The sequence below is a fragment of the Pleurodeles waltl genome, chromosome 9, assembly GCF_031143425.1.
Source record: "Pleurodeles waltl isolate 20211129_DDA chromosome 9, aPleWal1.hap1.20221129, whole genome shotgun sequence".
Lineage (NCBI taxonomy): Eukaryota > Metazoa > Chordata > Amphibia > Caudata > Salamandridae > Pleurodeles > Pleurodeles waltl.
In genome coordinates, this window is record NC_090448.1 from 225,811,144 (window position 1) to 225,834,182 (window position 23,039).

At 41.4% G+C, this 23,039-nt stretch overlaps 1 protein-coding gene across 1 annotated transcript in view; it reads right to left on the minus strand.

The window, feature by feature from the left end:
• The window catches only part of TMF1 (TATA element modulatory factor 1), a 222,079-nt gene extending 202,441 nt beyond the window's left edge, over window positions 1–19,638 (minus strand). The window contains exons 1-2 of the mRNA XM_069206582.1: window positions 18,989–19,638; window positions 547–1,787 (exon numbers count right to left, since the gene is read on the minus strand). Coding sequence (XP_069062683.1) covers window positions 547–1,787; window positions 18,989–19,130 — 1,383 coding nt within the window. The 5' untranslated portion in view covers window positions 19,131–19,638. The remainder of the gene's footprint in view (window positions 1–546; window positions 1,788–18,988) is intronic.
• Window positions 19,639–23,039: the final 3,401 nt, after the last annotated feature.

Sequence of the window (23,039 nt, forward strand, 5' to 3'; positions counted from 1 at the left end):
TGGGTCCACAAATCACAGGGCTTCCAGCCTACTCTGCATTTCTTCTAGACAGAAAAGAAGGGCAGAGTGACAGAACAAAATGTTGGATGATATAGACTGGAGGGGCTGCACTGAAAAGCAGTTCCTGAATTTAGAAGAGGCAAGTCATAAGTGGTGGCAGGCTTCGTGGATAATGGAAGTATTCTTTAATTAAGCTGATTTTGAGAACCAATGCTGATAGGAGATGGATGGACTCTGTTCTGTTTTACTTATGAGGTAGGCTGTTTGTAGTTCATTCTGATCTTTTTTGAGAAAATTAGGCCAAACAACAGAAAGACATAAATAGAGGTTGCCATCTGGGACAAAAAGTGCAATAAAATACATAGTACAGCTTGAGACTCATTAACACAGCTACACTGGCACACTCAAAGGCACAAGGTGCTTTTCCTTTCATCACCCGATACATATACACACTAACATGGATATGAGCTTGAAATGCTGCTTACTGAAAAAAAGAAAATATACTATCTCCATGTTCATAAAGAGTATTTTTAGGAACATTATTACCTTATTAATGTCTTCATCCTCGCAGGCGACAGTAACACCCTCAGTTTGAAATTCCTGCAGGTCCACTGCCAAGTCCCTGCTAATGTCTTGTTTTCCACTGGTTTCAGTAGGTAAAACTAGCATGTCAGGCTGATCCATATTCACTGGGGTTGCGCTTCTTCCCATTTCCTCCATTTCTGTTTCTTCCACAACCTGAACCACCAGAGTTTCATTGAACTCTTCATCTGCTTTATTTTCTAATGAATCACTTGAATCTGTTTTGGGGGCTGATGGACTCACTGCAGCTGATATCAATGCACACCCTTTCCCTGATAGTTCATCATCTGAATTTATTTCACTTACACTCCGGCTGTCCATTGACTGTACGCTAAAGGAGTCTATCCTTTCAAAGGCATCTGATGAGCAACCACTCTCTGTAAGCTTCTGAAAGTCATCCAAATTACTATATTCAGTGCAGGCAGATGCAGATAAAAGTTGAAAGGAAGTCTGCATTAGGTGTAGACTTGATTTTGAATCTGTTGCCTCTTGTCTTGAACTTGCTGAGCTCTCACTAATTACACTTTCATGGTCCAACACCTCAATGTCACTGGTTGTGGATGTTCCTGAGGAGAACGTGCTAACTGGGGGCGAAGGGGTGTTACTTTGCCTATCTTCATTTTTTGGCTCTTTCCCAACCAGAACACTGTCTTTTGTCTCAGAAGGAAGGGATGCAGACGGACTTTTAAGTGCACTTGCCAGGTCATCTCCTGGGCTAAATTCCACATGAGCATCTGTTTTTAACACTTCGGCACTTTGAGGTAACGGGGGCACCTTTTTTACATTTTCTTTGTGCTGTTCATCAGGTTTAAACAAATCATGATTTGGTTCAAAGTTTTCATGAGGTTCATCAGAACTTATTATATGAGGTTGCACTGTTACAGAGGGCACTTTCTCTGTCAGAGTCTCTTTACTGAGTATTTCCAGCTGGTTAATAGCTTGGGGTTCTTGTAAGGTGTTTTGAACATCTTCCTTTGGGCGCTGAGATTTACTTGGGGGTTTAGAAACCACTGAACTACTTGTAATTGTCTGAACATCCACTGGTGATAAAAAGGCACTGAAGAAATTTTCTGATTCATCCACCACAGTTCTACGGACAGGCTTGGTGATAGCTGTAGTGGATGATACCACCTGCATCTCAGAATCTTCTTTCGAATGAGTCCCCCAATTAGAAACATCCCAGCTACCAATGGAAAGACTACTTCCTAAAGAAAAAAAAACACATGATGAGAACACACAACATAAATTATTTTTCAATAAAAATTGTAAAAGTATAGAATCTCAAATGCCAGCACCATAGAAGAACATGCAATCATTATGCACCTTTCTTTTGGAATGCCCTGCTACACTATAATCTGACAAAAAAACTGTCCATACATATGAACATGTCAGGTAAATTAGACATCAGAATTTCTCTTCATGCAAGGTTCTGTTTTGAGCTGTTTCAGTGAACATAATATATTATTCCAATACAGACTTCAGAAATCACAATGACAATGAAAGCACAGCAGCATGATTTCTTTCTCAAGACAGACCATGCTAATCTTGGAAAGATATGATCATCATTATTAACCCTGATATCAACCGCCCACCGTTCACCCTAAAAGAACTATATTGGAAGACATGTCAATGTGAGAAACAATCCAATACTTTGGCATACTTTGGCATTCCATTAATGTCAGATTTCTGTTTGTTTAAAACGCATAAAATATGACACAGCCAGGCATATTTTCTTCTTTTTTTTTTTTTTACTAAAAAATAAATTTTTTCCATCTTGGTAATAGAAAAAGCAATACAGAACAAAGGCAAAAAATAAATGACGGTATATAACTCTGGTATTGTAATTAAATTATAGCTCACGGGGAGTTGAACGCATCGCCCTATGTAACAGTCTGCCAAGAATTCCATGCATAGTTATAGTCCTGTTGGACGGCAGGGAGACATTCAGTCAGGAAACTATAAAATGTTCTAATAGAATCCTCCAGAATCATCATCCTACTTATTGTTTGGGCAGACCTTCCAGCTGGTGTAGCAGGTTTGTGGCCAAATGCTTCTGGCCCTGGAGGAGGCAGGGATGTGCTGCTCAACATACAAATCAAGCTGCACATTACAGTATAGTGGGTCAGTGAGCCAATGTTTAAAGGTTGGTGCTCTTCTTCTACTCCATCTGCAAGCAACCAATCATTTTGCTAATAAGAGGGTTAAGGCTACATATTTTCTATGTGGTGCTGCTATATCCCTAACATATCCTAGGAGGGCTATCAAGGGATCTAGTTGGACCTCTTCTTCTATTATAGCAGACAATGCAGTGGTGACCTCCCTCCAATGTGTATTCACAATAGTGCAGGACCAAGCCAGATGAAAGAACCCTGCACCAGGTATACCACATCTTGAAAAAAAGCAGATTTTCTATGCAGCCGATGGGAACACCAAGAGTTGGAACTTTGAATATGGAAGGGCAATAGTTTCAATTACTCAGACTGTTCTCTTAACAGAATTTACCGAGTTGGTTACCATGATCACAACATGAAGAGGTAAGTAGCAAACTTAGAAACTACACCTGAAAACATATTATGGAACGTTACACAAGCTGGGTGCAATCCAAACAGTAAACACAGTTATACAAGATAATCCTCACTATTTCAAAGCAATTTAAAAAGAAAATAGAATTTTATATGGCCACTTGCAGATTTTGTCCCAGACTACACCGGGGGAAGCCAGAAAGGTTCTTATCCACATAAAAAGTGATCACATTTTACCCTGTCAACTAACATCAGTCACTGAGAATAGCCACCAGATTTATCTGCACTCTTTCTCTATGCTCAGTTGGCACATTTGTTATTTGAGTATGTCAAGTTGAAAACCCGACCTTAAATAATACAAGGCAATATATTCAATAAACATACTTTAGCAACAAGGGCATAGGGTATTTCTCCCGTCGCAGGGTGGAATGATCTCTTACATTTGTAAAGGTGAGGATTACCCGGTTATGCTACAATTCTGTCATTCATGCAGCTTACAATTAATATTGGTATCTCCTTGTAGCAGTTTATCAGTCAGCTAGTGTCCCTATACAATGCTAGGTTAGGCTATGCAGAGAATGCACTGTTGCTTGGATGCTGTGTGAAGTGAGATCTATGTTGTATAGTGTCTGTTGGTGTACACAATTATCCGCAATAGGCCATGGGGTGTGCTACTGCATGTACTGCTCACATAATTACTGGCTTCCAGGGTGCTGAGATGAGATGTAACCTATGCAAGACGATACTTGATGTCTCGTGAGATGGCCCTACTATGCCAGAGAAAGTGATGCTAATTACTGTCTCTCTCTGCCAATCTTGCTTCATCCTTTCCTCAGTCTCTCCTTTCCTCAGTCTCACACAGTACAGAAGCTATGTGGTTCTAACATAGCGGCAGGCCAGGGCAAAGGCTAGCACTCAAGAGACAAACCACAGAAGCCACTTTCAACTTCAACAGAAAATCTATCAATGGCTGATTTGGATGATGGAACTTCCGACACAGCAAAGGTAGAACAGAAAGCAGGGTACACTGTTAGCGCCCAAGTAGTTGCTCTATATAGCATGATGCTTGTCGCCTCCAAGCAATCACTGTGGTGTTGGACTTTGGTACTCATATTGAGCGATATTGTTGATATTCAGTCAGGAGTGTGGAGAAAAAGGAGATGGAGGATGGTTGGTGCTACTATTTTTCTAGGAACGACTAAATGTAAAAATAAATCTTTACATCAAATTGCTTAATACAGATGTAACCAACATATAAATAAAAAGGTATGTCTCTTGCAATGCATTGTTTTTAGAAATGACAATACAAAACAATATAAAAATAAGTTACATTAAAAAAAAACTCTTGAATTTAGTCTGAGATAATGCTATATATTACAACCTGGGCAATATTTATCGCCGTAGGGCAGTAAAACTTCCGGAAAAGGATTGCAAAAAGGTTTCCTTTCTGCCACGGTGTGAGCAAACATGGCCATTTTATCTGTATAATGCCTAATGGCCTCAATGTCATCTATGGAGGAAATGGGGCAGAGTACCAGATTAGACATCATAGAGCTTGGCAAAGAGGAATGCAATGTGTGATCCTCCCAGGGAAGGCAGCCCCTTAAGCTACTTCTCCAGCATAACAAAGGGTGCCCAATGGACACGCCTCACACAACTCTAATGGATTACTAGGAGACATCCAAGCTCCAATGCATCCTTGTCTGACCACCTCAAATAAAACTAACAAAACATTCTTCATTATCTGGGTGCTACTATGCCTTCCCATGCCACCATCATAATAGCAAAATGTATCACATCATCAGCTACTTAAGCTGACAGACCTTAATGGCACTGGGCAACGGGTGAAAGAAACAGAGTAGAGTACTTTGTTGTCTAAGCTTTACTTTCAGCTGAATACTGCCATGTACTGTTGTTACGTAAAGTGCAGTAACCACCTCCAAGCCGCAACCACAATTACCACCCAAACGTATGCTATGTTATTTTACAGACTATTAATCAATGTGAAAACAACACCCTTCAAACTGAGAACTTCACACTTTAGTAGATTTTGAACAAGTTGACAGCCGCCAATTATTTTTTACCTCATGTTCTGGGGCGCATGAAGAAAGAAAAGTGTGAGGAGTGCTGACTCCTGTTCCAGGGGCTATGGACCATGTTAAATAGCAATCACTGTGCACTATTTACATCAATAAGCGTTGCAGCAAAGATACACAGCAAAACAAGGGCAGTGAATTTCTGCAAGAGTTAGGAAGTGGGAAGGTAAGGATGTGTGATGTGGTTTCTTAAAACATAAAATGTAGCACTTTGTCTCTACTGGTGCTAACATCCCCAAAGGCAATAAACAAGCAATGACCACAGAGCTGCATAACATCTACATACCTCCTCTGTACTGTTTTCCAAAACCAAAAGCTACATTTTCCCAGAGTTTAAATGTGGCCAAACAGAACTGAATCGACTTGGGTGAACCCCAAAATGACCAATACGTGGGAGATACTAACAACTTGAAAGAAGCCGCCCATATGACCTAACCCTTGTTATCTCTCACTCTCTGTATGCACTGGATCAACTGAGTAATGTCACAGGTCTGGTCCCAATTAAAAAAAGGTTTAGATGCCCCAACCACCCATTTGTTTTAAGATTATTTTATCTCTCCTTCCTCATTGCTTCCCTACTGCCTTTCCAGTGTGACCGGTTATAACCTGAATTACCATGCTACCTCCATACGTCAAATATCTTCTCTTGGTTCCCTGTTTTATTTCACTGCCAAGCAATCACCACTCCACACTCTAATCCCCTAATAAGGAAGTGTTTACCTTCCCCCATATTAAGAGTGTGTTTACCATCCACCGTCCTGCCTCCTAAAGTTATAATACATTACCCCCATCAATGCCCCATTTGGGCTTGAGTCTTTTTTCTAATCACTAGGGCATAAATGACAGAGAGGTGTGTCTGGTAATACCTATTAATTTGGGTACACAAATTCCATGTACCTCTAGGAATGTTTTACCCAAGATATTCACTTCAGTTCCCTTTTCCTTTACAGTACATGTGATCTACTTCGTGTGGACCACATCTGTTGTAAGTATTGAAGACCACAGCCACGGAGTTATGTATGGGCTAATCTGGAGTCTTATCATGCCTGTCCAAACCCCTTTCTGTATGATGGGTATTAGAATGACAGGCAAACATCTTTTTCATTATATCAGATATTGGAAGTACTTTTAAAGCTTCTACAACATGAGCAGGACCCTAAAAACAACATAGCTGAATTTTCGTCAGAGCAGAGTTTTTGCGAGATAAGAGTGCAAATGCAACACCAATGATGCAGAGGACCTGATAAGTCCTGATTTTCAAATTCAAATTTGAGGCGAAGTTGAAGCATTCCTGAAACAGAGGTTCACTGACAGTCTTCCTAAAGTCCCAGAACTGAACTTGGAATAGCTGCATGACCAACCAGGGCAGAAAGTGTTCCAGGTAGAGAAAAGGGGAAAAGCTATACTCTATAAATTGACAGAATACAGAATCTTCATTTGAGTTTTGGGCACCTGGTTCAAGCATCATTAAACTCTACACAGAGGGAACAGAAAGTCACTGAAGCACCAACCAATCACATGAAGATTTGCAGCTATTTAGGGTCAGATGTACAAAACTTTTTAAAGGTTGCAAATGGTCCGATTCACAACCGCTAAGAAGCTCTTTGGCATGTGCAAAGAGCTATTTGCGATTCCGTAATCTATTACCGAATCGCAAATAGGATTTGCAATTCGGTATTAGGAAGGGGTATGTTCAGGGCGTCCCTTCCTCATACCGAATCGCAATAGTATGTGTGAATGTTTTGCAAGCGAAATGGGGTCGCAAAATATTCACATTTTGCGGACTCTTTGAAGGTAACCCATTCACAATTGGGAAGGGGTCCCTTTGTGATGTCGGTGAAAATATTTTTGCAGTGGTCTCACAGACCACTGAGTACTCTTAAAAAAAATGAAACTTTTAAGTTTTAGTTTTGAAACACATCCTGTTTTCCTTTAAGGAAAACGGGCTGCATTTTACAAAAATATGAATAAAAAGTAAAGCCTTAGCCTGGTGGATATAAAGCCTCTGAAGAGCTTTTAAAGCCTATAGTTTACAAATAGATACATATGTTCCAAAACTTTTCGAACACCAAGAAGTCTGTTTAACTTGGGGCCCGATTGAACATTAAAAACCCCACCATAAGTATATCAATACTGGCTGATACACACAAATTCCACTTGTAGGTGCAAAAGCACTCACCAAACATACTACAGTCTGTTTTTCGTAGAATAGACAGAGTCCATCCCCCATCTGAGTTGTCTAAACACAAAATCACTGGCACACCTGACTTCTTTGGGGGGGGGGGGGGGTCACAAGAACCACTGCATTTTTTACCTTGTAGTTAGTCAACAGTAGTAGAATGCATTTTTTAACAACAAAAGGAATCTGGGAAATTGCTCAATAAAAGAAAAACAAAACTATGAAGCATAGGTTTATAACTTCACAATGAGAATCACAACACAAGAGGAAAGGGTTGGTGTGGAAGCCTACAAATTAAGGCAGTTGTGCAGAAAAATATAAGATTGTATAACGTATGAGGAAATCTTGTTGTAGAGAGTATAAAAAGCTCTTAGTATGGCAAATGGGGCACTCTACCAACATACAAAAGGTTTAACATTCTGAAAACAATGATAAATAAGCATGTAGAGAGAATGAAGGGTTATGTTAGACTATGGAAAATAAAAACAAATAGGTTTGTTTATGTTGAGGACTGAGTAAGAAAAACATTAAAAGGCAGCCCTTGTCAGACAAAATAGGGACAAGTCAATCTAAAGCAAGCATGCTTCTTCAAAACAGGAAACATTGCCTACACAAGAAGGTGACATGATTCCAAGTCAAAATAGTCACAGGCAAAACAAAAACAGGTGAATCAAAATACAGAGTGAGCAAGTAAAGAAAAATGTATAGCTTTCATTGTCCTTTGTCATGCACGTGTTGTGTCTCATACTCAGGCGGCAGTACTGACGCTCCATGCAACAGAGATTCAGGTTTGCTTCCCATTTTTGACAGAAAGGTCAAATACACTTAGCGCTGTACAGGTGATAACAATGTACTTGGAGATAATCATATGCTCCTGCAATTTAAACCGAGATCATCCACCATTGCCAAAGTAATATACCATGAAACCTGCTTCTATCAGAAAAAACACCCAAGGATCATCAATACATTAATAAATCCAACTACTCATTGATAGGTAATTGGCCGTTCTCAAGTCCATAATAATTTAACCTCCCATCTCTCCAACAAAATGTAAACCATTTACAAAGACCTAATAAGTAAAAGGTTGTTCTTATTTCATCCCTGATCCCTTATTTCTATGGGGCCTGCAAAACTAAAATGCTGGACAAACCACCGCAATGATTGTTTTATTCCAAGCACATGGCACCCATTAAGGACCTGCAGACCATCACACGCAGGTTTTATCAACACTTCTTCGGCCCCTCTGCACAAAGAACCTCCTCTTTCTCCCGCCCCTCCCAAAGCCACTCATTTCTTCTAGCTGTCGAGTCTACAGACTGCTTTTGCCACTATAGAACTTTTGAAGTAATTACCAGTAAAAATATTTTGTCAAGTAATTTCCAAAACATTCTGGACAAGTATGACCTTCAGAACTGTTCCATATCAAATAGAATTCCACAACTTTCTAAAATGGTTATCTCTTTGCTAAACCTTGTTTAGTAAGAGCACTCAGTCAAAAGTCTCTTTGTCTGTGCTTATAGTGTCGACACGTCCTTAGCAACAAATTACTGTGCTCTACAACTATTGAGCAACATAATCAAGAATGTGCAATTTCTAATGACTGATGCCCAGGATAACTTCTTTGGAATCAAGGACAAAAAGATTTTATGTCTACTTTGTCAGCGGCAGTGCCCCCTTTAGGGCAGGGGAGTGTCATCCACCCTGCTGCAAGCGCAGCTAAAATGAAAAATAAAACAGTAATAAAACCATTTTATTACCACTTTATTTCTTAGTGCAGCCAGCCAGCTCGAGCCAAATTTTGGGGCGGGACCATCACTGCTAACTGGCAGCAAGGGAGTAGGAGTGGTGGGCACTCCAGTTTAAAGTGTGCATGTCACTTTGCCCAGCTCTCTTGTGACGGTCAGCCTGACATGCTCACTTTAAACCTCTCCACCCAAACTGTCTTAGACTGTTGGGTGAAGAGCAGGCACAGGTCTCCAGGGCCTGAAGAAGCGTCGGACTAGCACATCCCAGGCAATCCTGGTGCTTCTCTCAGTGCAGCACCAGGATTGGTAGAGGGGAGTTGGCTCAGAGACCCCCTTGCTGTCGGACTGCAGAACGGAGACGACGAGAGTAGGTAAGTATGTCTTCTTTTTTTTATTCATTGTGCCGTTTCATTTCGTTTTACACAAGCTAGCCAGTGTGGGAACTTCACACTGTCTTCAGCCTTAACTCCAGAGCTCTTAATCGTGACCCGTTTTAAACAGTTTATAATGGATCACGTTTGAGAGTTTTGGGGTTGGGCCTAAGGGCATTCCTAACCACCCTATTACTTTACACAGGAAGCTGCTGCCAAAATATTTTATTCACTAGACAATCAGGCGAAACACTTGTAGAACATACCTGTTGGGTGCTGGTTTGTTGTACCACATACTAAATTTGTGAAAGAGGATTTTCTGCAACTAAAGTAAGATTTGTATTAACATGCTCATGTATGTATATGGTTCGTTAGTGCAAAGCCCTTACTTTTAGGGTGAAGGCTCTAAAGGAATGTACTAATCTGATCTTGCATTACTGACACTGGTTGCAGGATACAAACAGATAAGCATTTTGTTTACCAAGTTTAACTATTTGAGACCGTCTACGAGGATACCAGATTATACACAAATACATAAAGAAGCCTGTTTACTTTAAACAAATGTACACAAAAAAATGCAACTTGAAAAAAAAATGTTTGCTAAACTATTGTGAAACTTTAGATACCATTTCTGTACGGCATTGTTGAGTAAATGTGTTTGATGCATGCAAATATTTAAAAACAAAAAGAATAGAAATCGTGAATCAGTGTAAAACGATTATGGGCAACATGAAAATAAATTAGGGTTTTGAGTCCTAAAGAAAGCCACAAAAATACACCGACAGGTACGAGTCTTTGCACTGGTGTGGATTTACAACTTTCAGGGATTCACAACAGTTTACAGAAGCAGGGTTGGAAAAGATAATCTAAGCAAACATCACCGAATTCCATTTTCGCATGAGCAAATACATACAATTAAATCTGCTTATCTGAAACTCTGCTGAACAACTGCAAATTAACTTTTTGTCTACACCGTATTATCCACCGTAGAAAAGGTTTTTCTCCTGCATTTATCAAGAATACATTTCCAACTTTTCCAGTGTGAGGAGATTTTTCCAAAGGAGTTGGTAAATTCCCCTAAACATGGAAGCTGGTGGGTGTGAAGAGACTTGCAGGACATTCCAAACCTGCAACGACTGCTTTTCAACTACTTTGAGACTCCTGCATGAATATCTGTGAAAATGTGTTAAAATCGGAACACAGTTAGAATAGAAACCCTAACACAACAAGATTTCTGCAGTATCACACCCTTTACAAAAGTAGATATTTTATGAAATGTCATAATCCAATAACACTGCATGACATACATATGACTGTATCTCAACAGTAAACGTGTTAGGCTTGACAGTTCCTGACACTGTCCTGGTATCACTGAAGCTACAGGAGAAGGTATTTTAAATTGGATTGTGAATAAAGTCACATGCCACACCACTTCCTCTTTCTCTTTCTAACAAAGTGGCCAAGACAGAACTATGACGCTGCAACAGAGATGTAAGAAAAGAGCCTGGAAAAAAGACCTCCATGATTTATCCTCCATCCTATTTAGATCATTAAGAAGGCCGTCACTACTGTTTTACTAAAACATAAGTGGAGCACATGGCTTCAAAGACTCCTTCCATGAGAGATGCTAAAGTGCTACAATATTTGCGTGGCACTACATTTGTTTTTTCAAACGTGAAGCAACAAAACGTTATCTCTAAATATGTAAACTCACCCACAGTGTCTACATTATCACTTCTAAACTGCCAGTATGTTTACAAGAGGCACTCCTAATGAAGGAAAGTGCCCCTTTTTGAGAAGGTCACCACCACTTTTTGCCTAGTACATGATGGAATTTGGACTGAAAGTGCACTGGGTTCCTGCTAAACAAGTCCTCAGTGCCAGTTCTCTTTCCCTAAAACTGTGGAATTGTTCCCCAACTGGCAAAACCTTTGCCCCCCCCATAAGTCCCTGGTAAATTGTACCCCTGGTAATTAGGGCATGGGTAACAAACAGGGTCCCCAAGGGCTACTGTGCCACCCTCCGGGGACCTTCACATAGCACATGCAGACTGCCATTCAAGGCTGCGTGTCTTGGTGCAGCTAAAAGTGAAAACACGACGTGGCACACAGCGTGTGTGCCCTGTCTCCTAACACTGTGCAATACATATAAGTCACCCCTACAGCAGACCTTACAGCCCTAAGGCATGGTGCATTAAATTACATGTGACGGCATATCTGCAAGAGCAGATATGCCACTGCTATGTTTTTGCTGTTTATTAGACATAGTGAGTGAACAGGGAAGCCATTCTAAGTACATGTGATGGACACTGGTCAATACTAGTTACCCAAGTACATTATGGCTTCACTGAAAATACAGATGTTTTGTATCAAATATCTAGTAATAATAAACTCTCACTGATGCCAATTATAGATTTATTAATACATGCATCCAGAGGACATTTGAAAATCTACCAACTACCAGTGTGCAGACTGACTGGTTTTAGCCAGCCTGCCATCAACAGATACGATTCTGACCACAAAGCGTGAGAGCCTTTGCTCTCAGGTGGTAAGACACGAAGCCTGCTCTGGGTGAGGTGTTTACATACCCCACTCAGAGGATGACATGCAAACCTCCATTCCAACGAAAGGAGCTTTAAAGAAGCCCACTCCACTGGAATGCAGATGTGGCTTCACTCAATGGAGATATGCCAACCCCATGCCCTAGGGCCCATTTGGCACTAGGACACGCAGGAAATGTATTATTCAGATAGGTGTGTCCACCCCTCCGGTCAGTCCCACCCCTAAGGTGAGCTGCCTGATGTGGACACCACATTTAGAAATCTGTCATCTTGATGTAGGCAGAAGTAGTAGTTCTGGGACAGGGTTATGCCAACTTCCCATATGGGGGCATAGTAACCCCAGGGGTAAGTAGCCCATTGTCTACTACCCTACACTCCCCTAAATTCAGTATTTAGGGGAGTCCCTGCTACCAGGAAATCAGATTCCTGCTGACCTGAAAAGGAGGGCACTCAAAGGGCAAAATCAAAGCCTGAATAAGAAGCACCTGACTTGGCCCCAGCCCTGCCGGCCTGTCTGCTGTTCCTGATTCTTGCAGGCACCCCCAAGAGACCTGAGAGGACTACAGGCCACCAAAACCCGACAATTGAAAGCACTGCTGCACCCATGCCAACAAGCCTGAGCTGAAGTGGGCCAATAGTACCAACGTGGTCCTTCAGCCCTCCAGAGACATAACTCACATGGGACTTGCTCAATGTGGACTCACCTGACACCACCTGCAACCTCTGCCTGCATTCCCCTCAACCGTAAGTGCTGCTGGTGGAGAAAACCCAATGCCTCAGGACACCTCTGCACCAGTCGCCCATGGAGAAGAGGACCGAAGGTGTCCCTCCGTCCCCGAGCATCCCAAGACTTGAACCCACCTGTTAGCTCTCCTCAAGTGGACTCTCTGTGCAAACCTGCAGCCTCTTTTCAACTGGACCGGTCCCCATTGACTAACATTGGGCACTCAACGCTGTACTACAACTCTGCACCCAGCCGCCCCCAGTGCTGCCTGATGTGACCTGTTGGTGTGGTCCTGATCCTTACCTTAAGTCCAGGAGATTGGTCCCATAATTGCTGTACTATAACTGAATGCAGGACTTGTTTTTCTCGCAATAGGATGACATTGCTGCTTTTTAGAAATGTACTGTCGACTTTTGAAACTTGAAAGTATTTTTCTTGCAAAACGTGCTTACTGATTGTATCGATTCTGCTGCTTAAACATATATAAAGATACTTGTTATTTTTGTAAATTGTTGGGGATCTCCTTCTTGAGTTGTGTGTCTCATTTATTGACTATGTGTGTATGTGCAGATGTCTAATACTCCTCTCTAATAAGCCTAAGGCTGCTCAACCAAACTATCCCCTCAAAAAAAGCACCTTGGGATTCCTAGAGCAGCACCTGTTCACTGGTAAGGAAACCCCTGGGTTCTTTGCACAATATATCTCATTCTGATATATAAAAAGCCAGCTTCCTATTCCTGCACCTAAGTAACAGATCAGCTCTTCGGTCTTACTACTATGGCAGTGATCATCAATATAGCTGCAGGGAATGTGCACCACACACTGGAACAACAGGGGTGTAGTTCATAAGAATAGCATTATCTACATATGATAACTGCATGAGTAGGCACATCCAGTCTTGGTGAAAACAAAATGGAAACCAGAGACAAAAGACAGATCATCTACAAATTTAAAAAGAATGCAGTAAAGCCAGACGGTAGCATTGATTGACTGACCCCCCATTATCCATTCAACAGTTTACTAGAAACTAGATGTATGTATAGATTGCCTGGATTAGTGACTGCATGGTATCCAACAACCCTCAGCTTTCTCCAAAAAAGAGATGGTCTACCATTTTGAAGACAGTGGAAAAATCAACAAAGGAAGTTTATAGCTGCGCCATTTTGCTTTATGAAAAAAACAATGTTTAAAGCCTTTGGTTTTCATCTCTAAATCCTAATACCTAATACTGTTTTAAAATCAGATCTGTAACTCAGTCCAACAACCTAATATGCCTGTTTCAGATACTACTAACTACTCTCTACTAAATGAAATAAAGCGCAGTTCCCTAGAAGTGCACTGAGAATCACTAAATAATTATCTCATAATGTGACGATATCACCATCAGTGCTACTCAAATCACAGACCTAAAATGGAGACTATGCAGTAATCACTGGAGCTATACCCCCTTCCAAACTACCAGATTTATATCCCCCCTCTGAGGAACTGCCCTGCAAGACAAACACTACAATATGCAGCTGACAAATGCTCTCTGAACTATCATGAAATTGACACCTCGGAAATCTAAAAAATAATGGGTAGAAATCCATGTATAGCTGAGCACTGAGATTTGGTTTCACGTAAATTAGAGAGTTCTCCTATGATGTGCCTAAAAACCACATCTTGAGAAGCACAATATTATAAAAATCAAGATATGTGATTACCTCCAAGCCCTGTCTATAAAGAAAATGGCAGCAAAAACCAGAATAAATGACAATCTGAGCTTTTTGTCCTGCCCACTTCATGCACATTTTGGAGGGAAACCGTTCAATGTTGACAATAAATATGGCGGGATCCGTGACTTACAACAATCTAGTAACCTAACAGAAAAGGCAAACATTGCTCTTGGGGGATGTATCTTGCTTTATCCACGGAGTCTTTATTTTCTTCATCGTTATACTTCCTAGTTCCAAAATTTGTATTAAATAATTAAGGTATCGCTCAAATAACATACCTGGAGCTAAAACAATACGATATTTCATAAAACACTAACATTCTCATAGCATTCATCATCTCAAAATAAAAAAATGCTTTATTGCTTTTTTCATTCTGATCAGCAACTATTTTACCCAAAGAATCCCCTTTATTCGGAATCATTACACACACAAAAAAGCCATCCCACCAAGATATCAAGCCGCCAGCAATCCCAACCTATCGTGGCAGTGTTATGCAAGGGCTCGGTCATAAGAACTGATTAAAACAGCTCTCATTATTTCTGTAGCCTGCAGAGCCACAAGTTCCACTGAAGGGACAACTTCTCTGTCACTTTGCAAAATCGTAAAACTGTGGAACTAATCGGAATGAACGTGCATCCAAGCCACCTGCGAGCTTGGCATATTTTGCAAGTTTGAGAACGCACCAGCCATACACTATTTACTAATGTTTAAAGTGAATAAGCAGCCTGAGGGACATACCAGGTCTGATAAGAAAAACGTTGAAGACCCAAGAAACAAAAGAAGCAGCTAGAGCTTTCAGATGGCCAACAGATTACCAAACAGCCATTGTTTTAAGAAAAAAAAAACAGCTTTCTAAACTGTAATTGAGAAGTTAAAGCTTTAGTAGAGGCAGATGGAATATTACGGACCTTAGCTATTTGAACGGAAAAAGGCCTGTATCTCAATCTTGTCTTACTCTCTAAAGACAGTACATGGTTTTGGGGGAAAACCATCACTGATTATGCATTTGTTCTATCACAATATCTATCTTGACGAGTAAACGCTTTTTGGCTGCGTGAATAGTTTTACCCAATGTTCAAATATTTCAAGCACCAAAGGATTTAGGGCCCAAAGACACTGTATCAGTGTAGAGTGTGAGGAAAGCTTCACTTGCAATCCATCTTTCTAAAATCATCAAAGAATCCACACAGGACAGAACCCGTAACCAGTGTACAGACTGGAGGAAAAGCTTCATTCAAAACTCATATCTGGTGAAGAATCCAAGAATCCATACTGGGGAGAAACCATACCAGTGCACCTGCCTATGCTGGAGGTGGCTGGGACGGGAAGGGTAAATAAATGGCAGGGGGCTAACTACTGTGGTGTTTGCTCTGAAGCTGTCAGAAGACATCCAATCTGAGTGTAATCACTGCATGGTCTTGCTTTTCATTTTAATTTGCTGTAATGTGTTTTTGAGTGGTGCAAGGCATCCCCTTTGCTATTGGTGCATTCAATTATTTTGGGGAAAGTCTTGCTTCTCTCTCAAATCGAGTAAAGTCTACCATAACTTCCCTAGAACGTCCTTCAGTTACATATAGCTGTGCACTTCTTGTATTCATTCTGCAAGCACTTTATTATTTAATACTGCTAGCTGACAACAAATTAATAAAATGTATATGATGCCTACTTGGCACCAGTTGCATCGATGTCCTTGGATGCTTGCACAAGGGTTCGGCTGTCTGCAAGGGTAAGGTGCATACCGCTCACACCTTGGCAGATGTGCTCTGCTTGAGGGAGGGGTAGTACATAGAGCTGTCTTAGCTGAGTGAGGAGGCCGTGCTGGCTTATAGCCTCTGGATGACTTGTACTGGCTTGAGCAACGTAGAGGGTGGCTGTCTGCACCCCACTGCTGTAAATAGACATCTTCTTATGCTGTAAAATCTTACCTAAATGGTGAGCCGTGTCCCCTTGCTTCTGAACTCATGGCAAACAAATGTAATCACCACCCCAGGTGGAAGTGTATTACCTGCATTCTTATGGCTTGAGGGCAGAGATTAGACAGTGAAGTGAGAGTAGGGACAGTGTTCCCCTTTTGAAATTCAAAGAGGGACTTGTTAGGAAGGGGGTGCTTATTATTTGTTTTTTCCTGACTACTGGAGGTTGGTAGATGTGTTACGTTTTCCTTTCATCTGATTTGTGAAAACATTAGACCATATTTATGTTATATCTATTTACCCACAGGGGATTGTGGTGTGGTGCACACTGGTGTTTTCATGGCCTACAATGATATTATAACACATTGAAATAATTTTGTTTCTTTCTACGATTTTGTGTGTAATCTAGAGAAGCCTCCACAATATGCCTAAAAACCCTGCATGAAAATAGACTGACTTAAAACTTGCAACTTTCTTTCGAGTGACTCTCTCCTTACTTTCCAGCTTCTGCATGCTTCCTCTCTCCGAGCACACTCTACTCAAAGTTGGATGCATATTTGCCTTAATCCAAATTATTGTATCTCTACAAATGTACCCACCTAATTTCAAAGATCCCAACTTCTCATTAAAAGTCATAGCTCTCCATCCTAACAAAACGTAATCACCATTTGCTGATCTATTAATACCAGCAACAAATGCATGACTTCACATACCCTCCCCTCTTTCAATAAAGACCATGCCTAACTTCTATTAAATAAACACACACATAGAAACTGGAGTACATGCATGACATGGTTGCCTTAAGAGTGCAAGGGTAATCTCAATAACCAGCAAGGCAAACAAAAAAAATGCCTACTAATCCTTGTTGCCAGAGTAGTATGAACGCTGATGTAAAGCTCTGAAATACCTCTTTAGCTGTATAAATCCTACACAAATGTAATTACAATACAAAATATAACACACATTAACATCAGTACACTCAGAGGTTAGGCAGTCGATTGTAGTTCATACAGACTGCATAAACAATGTCCTTGTACTGCTTGACACTCTTCCTCTCACATAAGAAACCTGCTATGGGTCATGCATATCACTCAGTACTTTACCAGTCCACAGCAATAAACCATTCATCAATATTAAAAAGAGATCAGTCACATGCCACTGGCCAACTAAGAACTTTAATTTAGCTCACCACTGTGGGTCCCAGCTAGCTACATGCTATAACCGCCTTTTGACATCTCACAGTGGCAATCCGATATGGGATGATAGTAACAAAGTCCATCCCAGAAGATCTCTAAGCCAGGCCTTTGGTCCAACCTACGTCTGCTCAGGGCTATAAACTTTAAACAAAATATCCCAGAATGCACAACCCAGTGCAGTAACCAGCTAAGTGTCCAATAATGGGAAATACCATAAAGGGACCCGAAGAGCTGTTTAAAGCTCCCAACTTACTGAAAAACATAAACTGTGAGCTTGTCTCTCACACTTCCTCATACTTCAGACTGCTAAGCCCTGTGTCCCATAACATGATAATGGCACCTCGGTGGTCCTCACACACGACATGGAAACACTTTCCACACAGGATCAAAACAAAGACTACACTCTTCCAACCTCCCACCCTATATGGTGTAACGTACTATCCATCTAGGCAAGTGATTCAGTTCCTCATAGTAAGCACTATATAAATACTGCAATACAATACTGATCCTGGGAACTTTTAAAGGATTAGCGTTGGATGATCTAAGAATTCCTGAAGAGGCATATCTTGTGAAGTTACATTACAAAAACGTTGATCCAAGATTACATACTGATTTGTGACAAAGTATAGACTTTAAAAGCAAACCAGTTTTGTCACAGGTAACAAATGGAGGTTTGTTAAAAGTGATGACAAAGGCCATTAACTTTACGCCCAAGAATGGTCGTAGCACCTACGTTTAGCATCACCTGCAGTTTCCTACTCAGGGTGGCTGTACAGAGAATTACCACAGCCCACTCACTAGCCCTTAAGGTTTTACACAGCGGTAAAAATAGCCAACATTTCCCACACTCTTTTGAATATGTCAGGCAACAGAACTACTTAAAATCTACATTCTCAGACCCCCCCCCCCCCTTCTTAATGTATGAAAATGCAGCATCCCCCCTCTCCCGTGCCGTGCATAAACTAAATGTACCGAAGGGTTAAGTGGATAGATGCAAAGCCTCCAATTTATGCTGCTTACACAGGACTATGCAAAAGGAGGTTACAACAACCCTCACTGCCCTTGAAAATAAAAAACAAACAAAATGCATACTAGCCAGCATCAATATGTTTATAATTTGTGTATCTTTTTCACGGCGGAGATGTACTTATTAAAGTACTCGTGTATTTCTTAAGTGACAAATATTCGATAATGATCAAATAAGTCCAAGTTCTGTAACACAGAAGACAGTATTTGCCAAGACCCCCAACTACCATTTGACCTGTAGGTAATGTCTTCTCACGTTCACAGTGGCCTAGACCAGCCGCAAAGTACAATAATTCAGATCACAACCTCCGCGGCCCCACCACCATGCGCCGCCTAAGCAAGAAGGAGTATGCAAATACCTTGTTCAAAGGTGGGGAGGATTGTGTCCCCCCAAGCATGCTCGTCCTCCTGGATGTCCAGAACTCTGTCGATGGACTTCTGGGCCTGTGAAAGGGCCTGTTTTGCGAAGCTGGACAGGTGAGAGGCGTTGAACCAACTCATGTCCCCGGTGGACAGGTACTTCGCCAGTGCTAGCAGTTGGTGAGGGGCCTTGGGATCAAGGCCTTCCTAGGAATACTCTTTGTGTCCTGGCTTCACTGCAGCCTCCCCAGCCCGTGTTTCTGCACTCACTCGCTCTCTGTTTGCTTCTATCTATTCTGTTCCTGTGATTCAGGCTCTGCACCTCTACTTGCCTCTCCTAGGTCCGACTCCAAAAACACACCCTAGTATTTGACACTGGCAGTGTATCTTCCGCTACCACTTTACATATCCCACTTTACAGATCCCACTGTGCCGCAAATGTACCACAAGTTCCCGGATTTCCCTCTTCCTCCTTGTAACGTCCTGCCCAGACCTTCACCCACGCCCACCCAAACCCCTGTCAGCTGTTTCCCCTGTGCATGGATGTCGCTAATGCCCCATGGAGGTGGGAGCTTCTTGGCACAGGCTCCCGAGGCCCCAGGCTCAGGTGGGAGCAGCCTATTGCTGTCACTGATCGGCTTCCGTAACTTCCTCCTTCCACGTAGCAGTAAACAAACAGCGCTCATGACGCCACACGTTACGCCAGCCGGCTCCCTAATGTGTAATGATCATAGAGAGAGGACAGTAGGCCGCTTTATACCTTTTTGCTAGAACGAAGAAGTCGGTCGTAGAGGGTTTTTATTAGGTCGAGTCTAGTTAGTGTGTTCGTTTAACCCTTTCGCTGCTAGGCCTTTTCCCCTTCTGTGCCGAGGCTTTTTTTTGGCTATTTGGGGCAGTTGGCGCTAAGGCCTTCATAACTTTTTCTCCACATAAGCTACCCATGCCAAATTTGCGTCCTTTTTTACCAACATCCTAGGGATTCTAGAGGTACCCAAACTTTGTGGGTTCCCCCGGAGGAGACCAAGAAATTAGCCAAAATACAGCGAAAATTTCGTTTTTTAAAAAAAATTGGGAAAAAGGGCTGCAGAAGAAGGCTTGTGTTTTTTTTGCTTGAAAATGGCATCAACAAAGGGTTTGCGGTGCTAATATCACCATCATCTCAGCCTTTGGGAACATTTATTATTAACTACCGGAGAGGGTAACCCTACTTAGCCCCTAAGGGGTTTGGGTATGCATAATTATAAACAAAACAACCCCTAGGTACAAAAAACCATTTTACAGACAAAACCACACATCATTACCCTTCAAATATCTCAAAGACAATTTTAATTACAAATATCATATAAATATTTAAATACAATTTTGAACTACCCCCATCATATCCGTATGGAGGAGTTAACTGGCCCAGGAGCGTGAGGGGGTCAAAACGTCAACGACATTGCTCATGCCTGGATTGGTTGTATCTCGTGGAGGGATTGGAAATTTGGGGGATAGAACTCTATCTTGAAGAAATGATAGGATGATTTAATGTGGTTAAAAGATTAACCAACAGGTTGTATTCTAAAGTGTATATATACAAATGTTTTGGATTTTCCTTTTTGAATAGTTTTAAGGGATTTCTTTCTTTATCTTTGCACACCAGCACTTATCTTTTAATTTTTCTGCACTGGCTCTCCTTTATTTTTCTGTGATATGATGGGGGTAGTTCAAAATTGTATTAAAATATTTATATGATATTCGTAATTAAAATTGTCTTTGAGATATTTGAAGGGTAATGATGTGCAGCTTTTGGGAACAGGGAGACTTGAATCGGAAAATCAAATTTTTCAACACAATTTTGGCATTTTACTGGGGCATACCCCATTTTTACTATTTTTTGTGCTTTCAGCCTCCTTCCAATGCTGAATCCCAGAAAGCTAAACATTTCTGAAAAGTAGACACAATTCTGAATTCAGCAAGCAAGGGGTAATTTGTGTAAATCCTACAAGTGCTTCCTCTAGAGAATAACAGCTGAAATAAAAGAATATTGAATTTGAGGTGATAAAAACAGCCATTTTTCCCCACGTTTTACTCTGTACCTTTTTCCTGCGATGTCAGATTTTTGAATGCAATATACTGTTACGTCTGCTGGACTTGTCTGGTTGCAGGGATATAATATATAGGGCTTGTAGGTTCATCAAGAACCCTAGGTACACAGAGCCAATAAATGAGCTGCACCTTGCAATTAGTTTTCATTCTATACCAGGTATACAGCAATTCATTTGCTGAAATATAAAAAGTGAAAAATAGGTATCAAGAAAACCTTTGTATTTCCAAAATGGGCACAAGATAAGGTGGTGAGAAGCAGTGGTTATTTGTACATCGCTGAATTCCGGGGTGCCCATACTAGCATGTGAATTACGGGGCATTTCTCAAATAGATGTCTTTTTTACACACTGTCTCACATTTGGAAGGAAAACATGTAGAGAAAGACAAGGGGCAATAACACTTGTTTTGCTATTCTGTGTTCCCCCTAGTCTCCCGATAAAAATGATACCTCACTTGTGTGGGTAGGACACATCACATATTTACATTGAAATCTGACATATTTTTTGCAAAGTGCCTAGCTGTGGATTTTGGCCTCTAGCTCAGCCGGCACCTAGGGAAACCTAGCAAACCTCGTCAGACCGGCGCTGCAATGTCTGACGGGCACCCCTATAAGGGGGCTCTTTGCCAGAGATCTTTTCTCAGTAGCACTGTGCCGAAATGAAGAAAATAGAGTGACTGGTGCCCAATTGCAGGCACCCCACAAGCAAGGAGAGAGAAGAAATGGCAGAACAAAAAAGAGTTAAAATTGGTTCAACACCCTAACTGAACACCTAATTTAATGAACGTAAAAGGGTGATGGCCAAATTAAAACCAAGGAGGAGAGTGATGGATAAGGTGATGCTCAAAACACTCTCGCACTCCACCTGAAGACTAGGGATTTAAGGAATTAACCTAAATCCTAGGGCAAGGGGTCAACATTTTTCGTGTCTATACGGTCCAACAGGATCCACCGACACTTCATCAGGACCAAAAAATCTATCACTATACTTCTCCTAAAGAAAACAATACAATGACACAAATTATCCCAACTGACAGTCACATTAAACTCCAGTCACTTACAAAAAGGCTGCACGTCAGGCTAGTCTAATGTAAGGGTCAACCTGTAGAGTGAACACAAAAGCATATACATCATGTCTCATATGTATTGATACACTAAATGCACGCACAAACAATGGGTGGCACGCAGTGTACACACAGTGGTATCATGCTTAGTGGTAGTGTATGTAATCAAAGTGTATAGGCTTACCGTCCCATCAGTAAGATCGGACATCATAGTAAAACACGTGCCCAGAGGAGAGCAATATCACTAAAAAGACATGGCATAAAATGTATAAGTTGAGGAATACTCATAATGTCAATGAAAATAACCAACCACAATCGTAGGGAAAGCAGGGGTCTAGTTATATACAATGCTCGTATGGCTAATCATGATATCAATTATAAATGCAGCAGAGTCAGATACTAGGGAATCAGTTCATTAAACAATATATGTCGCAAATTGCAGTCAAAACCAATCAGGCTTAAAGTATGCAGCGATATCGTATCACAAGGACATTCACAGAAATGTCTCAAAGAGCGGAGAGACCAGTAGAAACTCGGTCAGTGGACAAACATCCGGCAGATGGCCGTACCGAGCAGGGACTCGGCACACGTATAACTACGGCTCGAGGCTAAGTGAAGACTTACTTCGTATTAGGTACTCCTCTGTCCGGGACCTACCCGCGGCCGTGTTCCTGCATCGACAGTCAGGAAACGCGGCCGCCCGGGATAAGAGCACCGGCATGACCCGGAAGTCAGCGGGCTCGCAATCACGTGTCCTGTCGTCACTGGAAAGTGAAGACGGACTCGTGAAAGCCGTGGCCCTTCATTAACACTAAAAAAGGACTCACAGAAGGTTTCCTGCTACACAGTGCATCCGAAATGAACGGTGACCGTGCAGGGATATGAAAAAGCTTCAATATC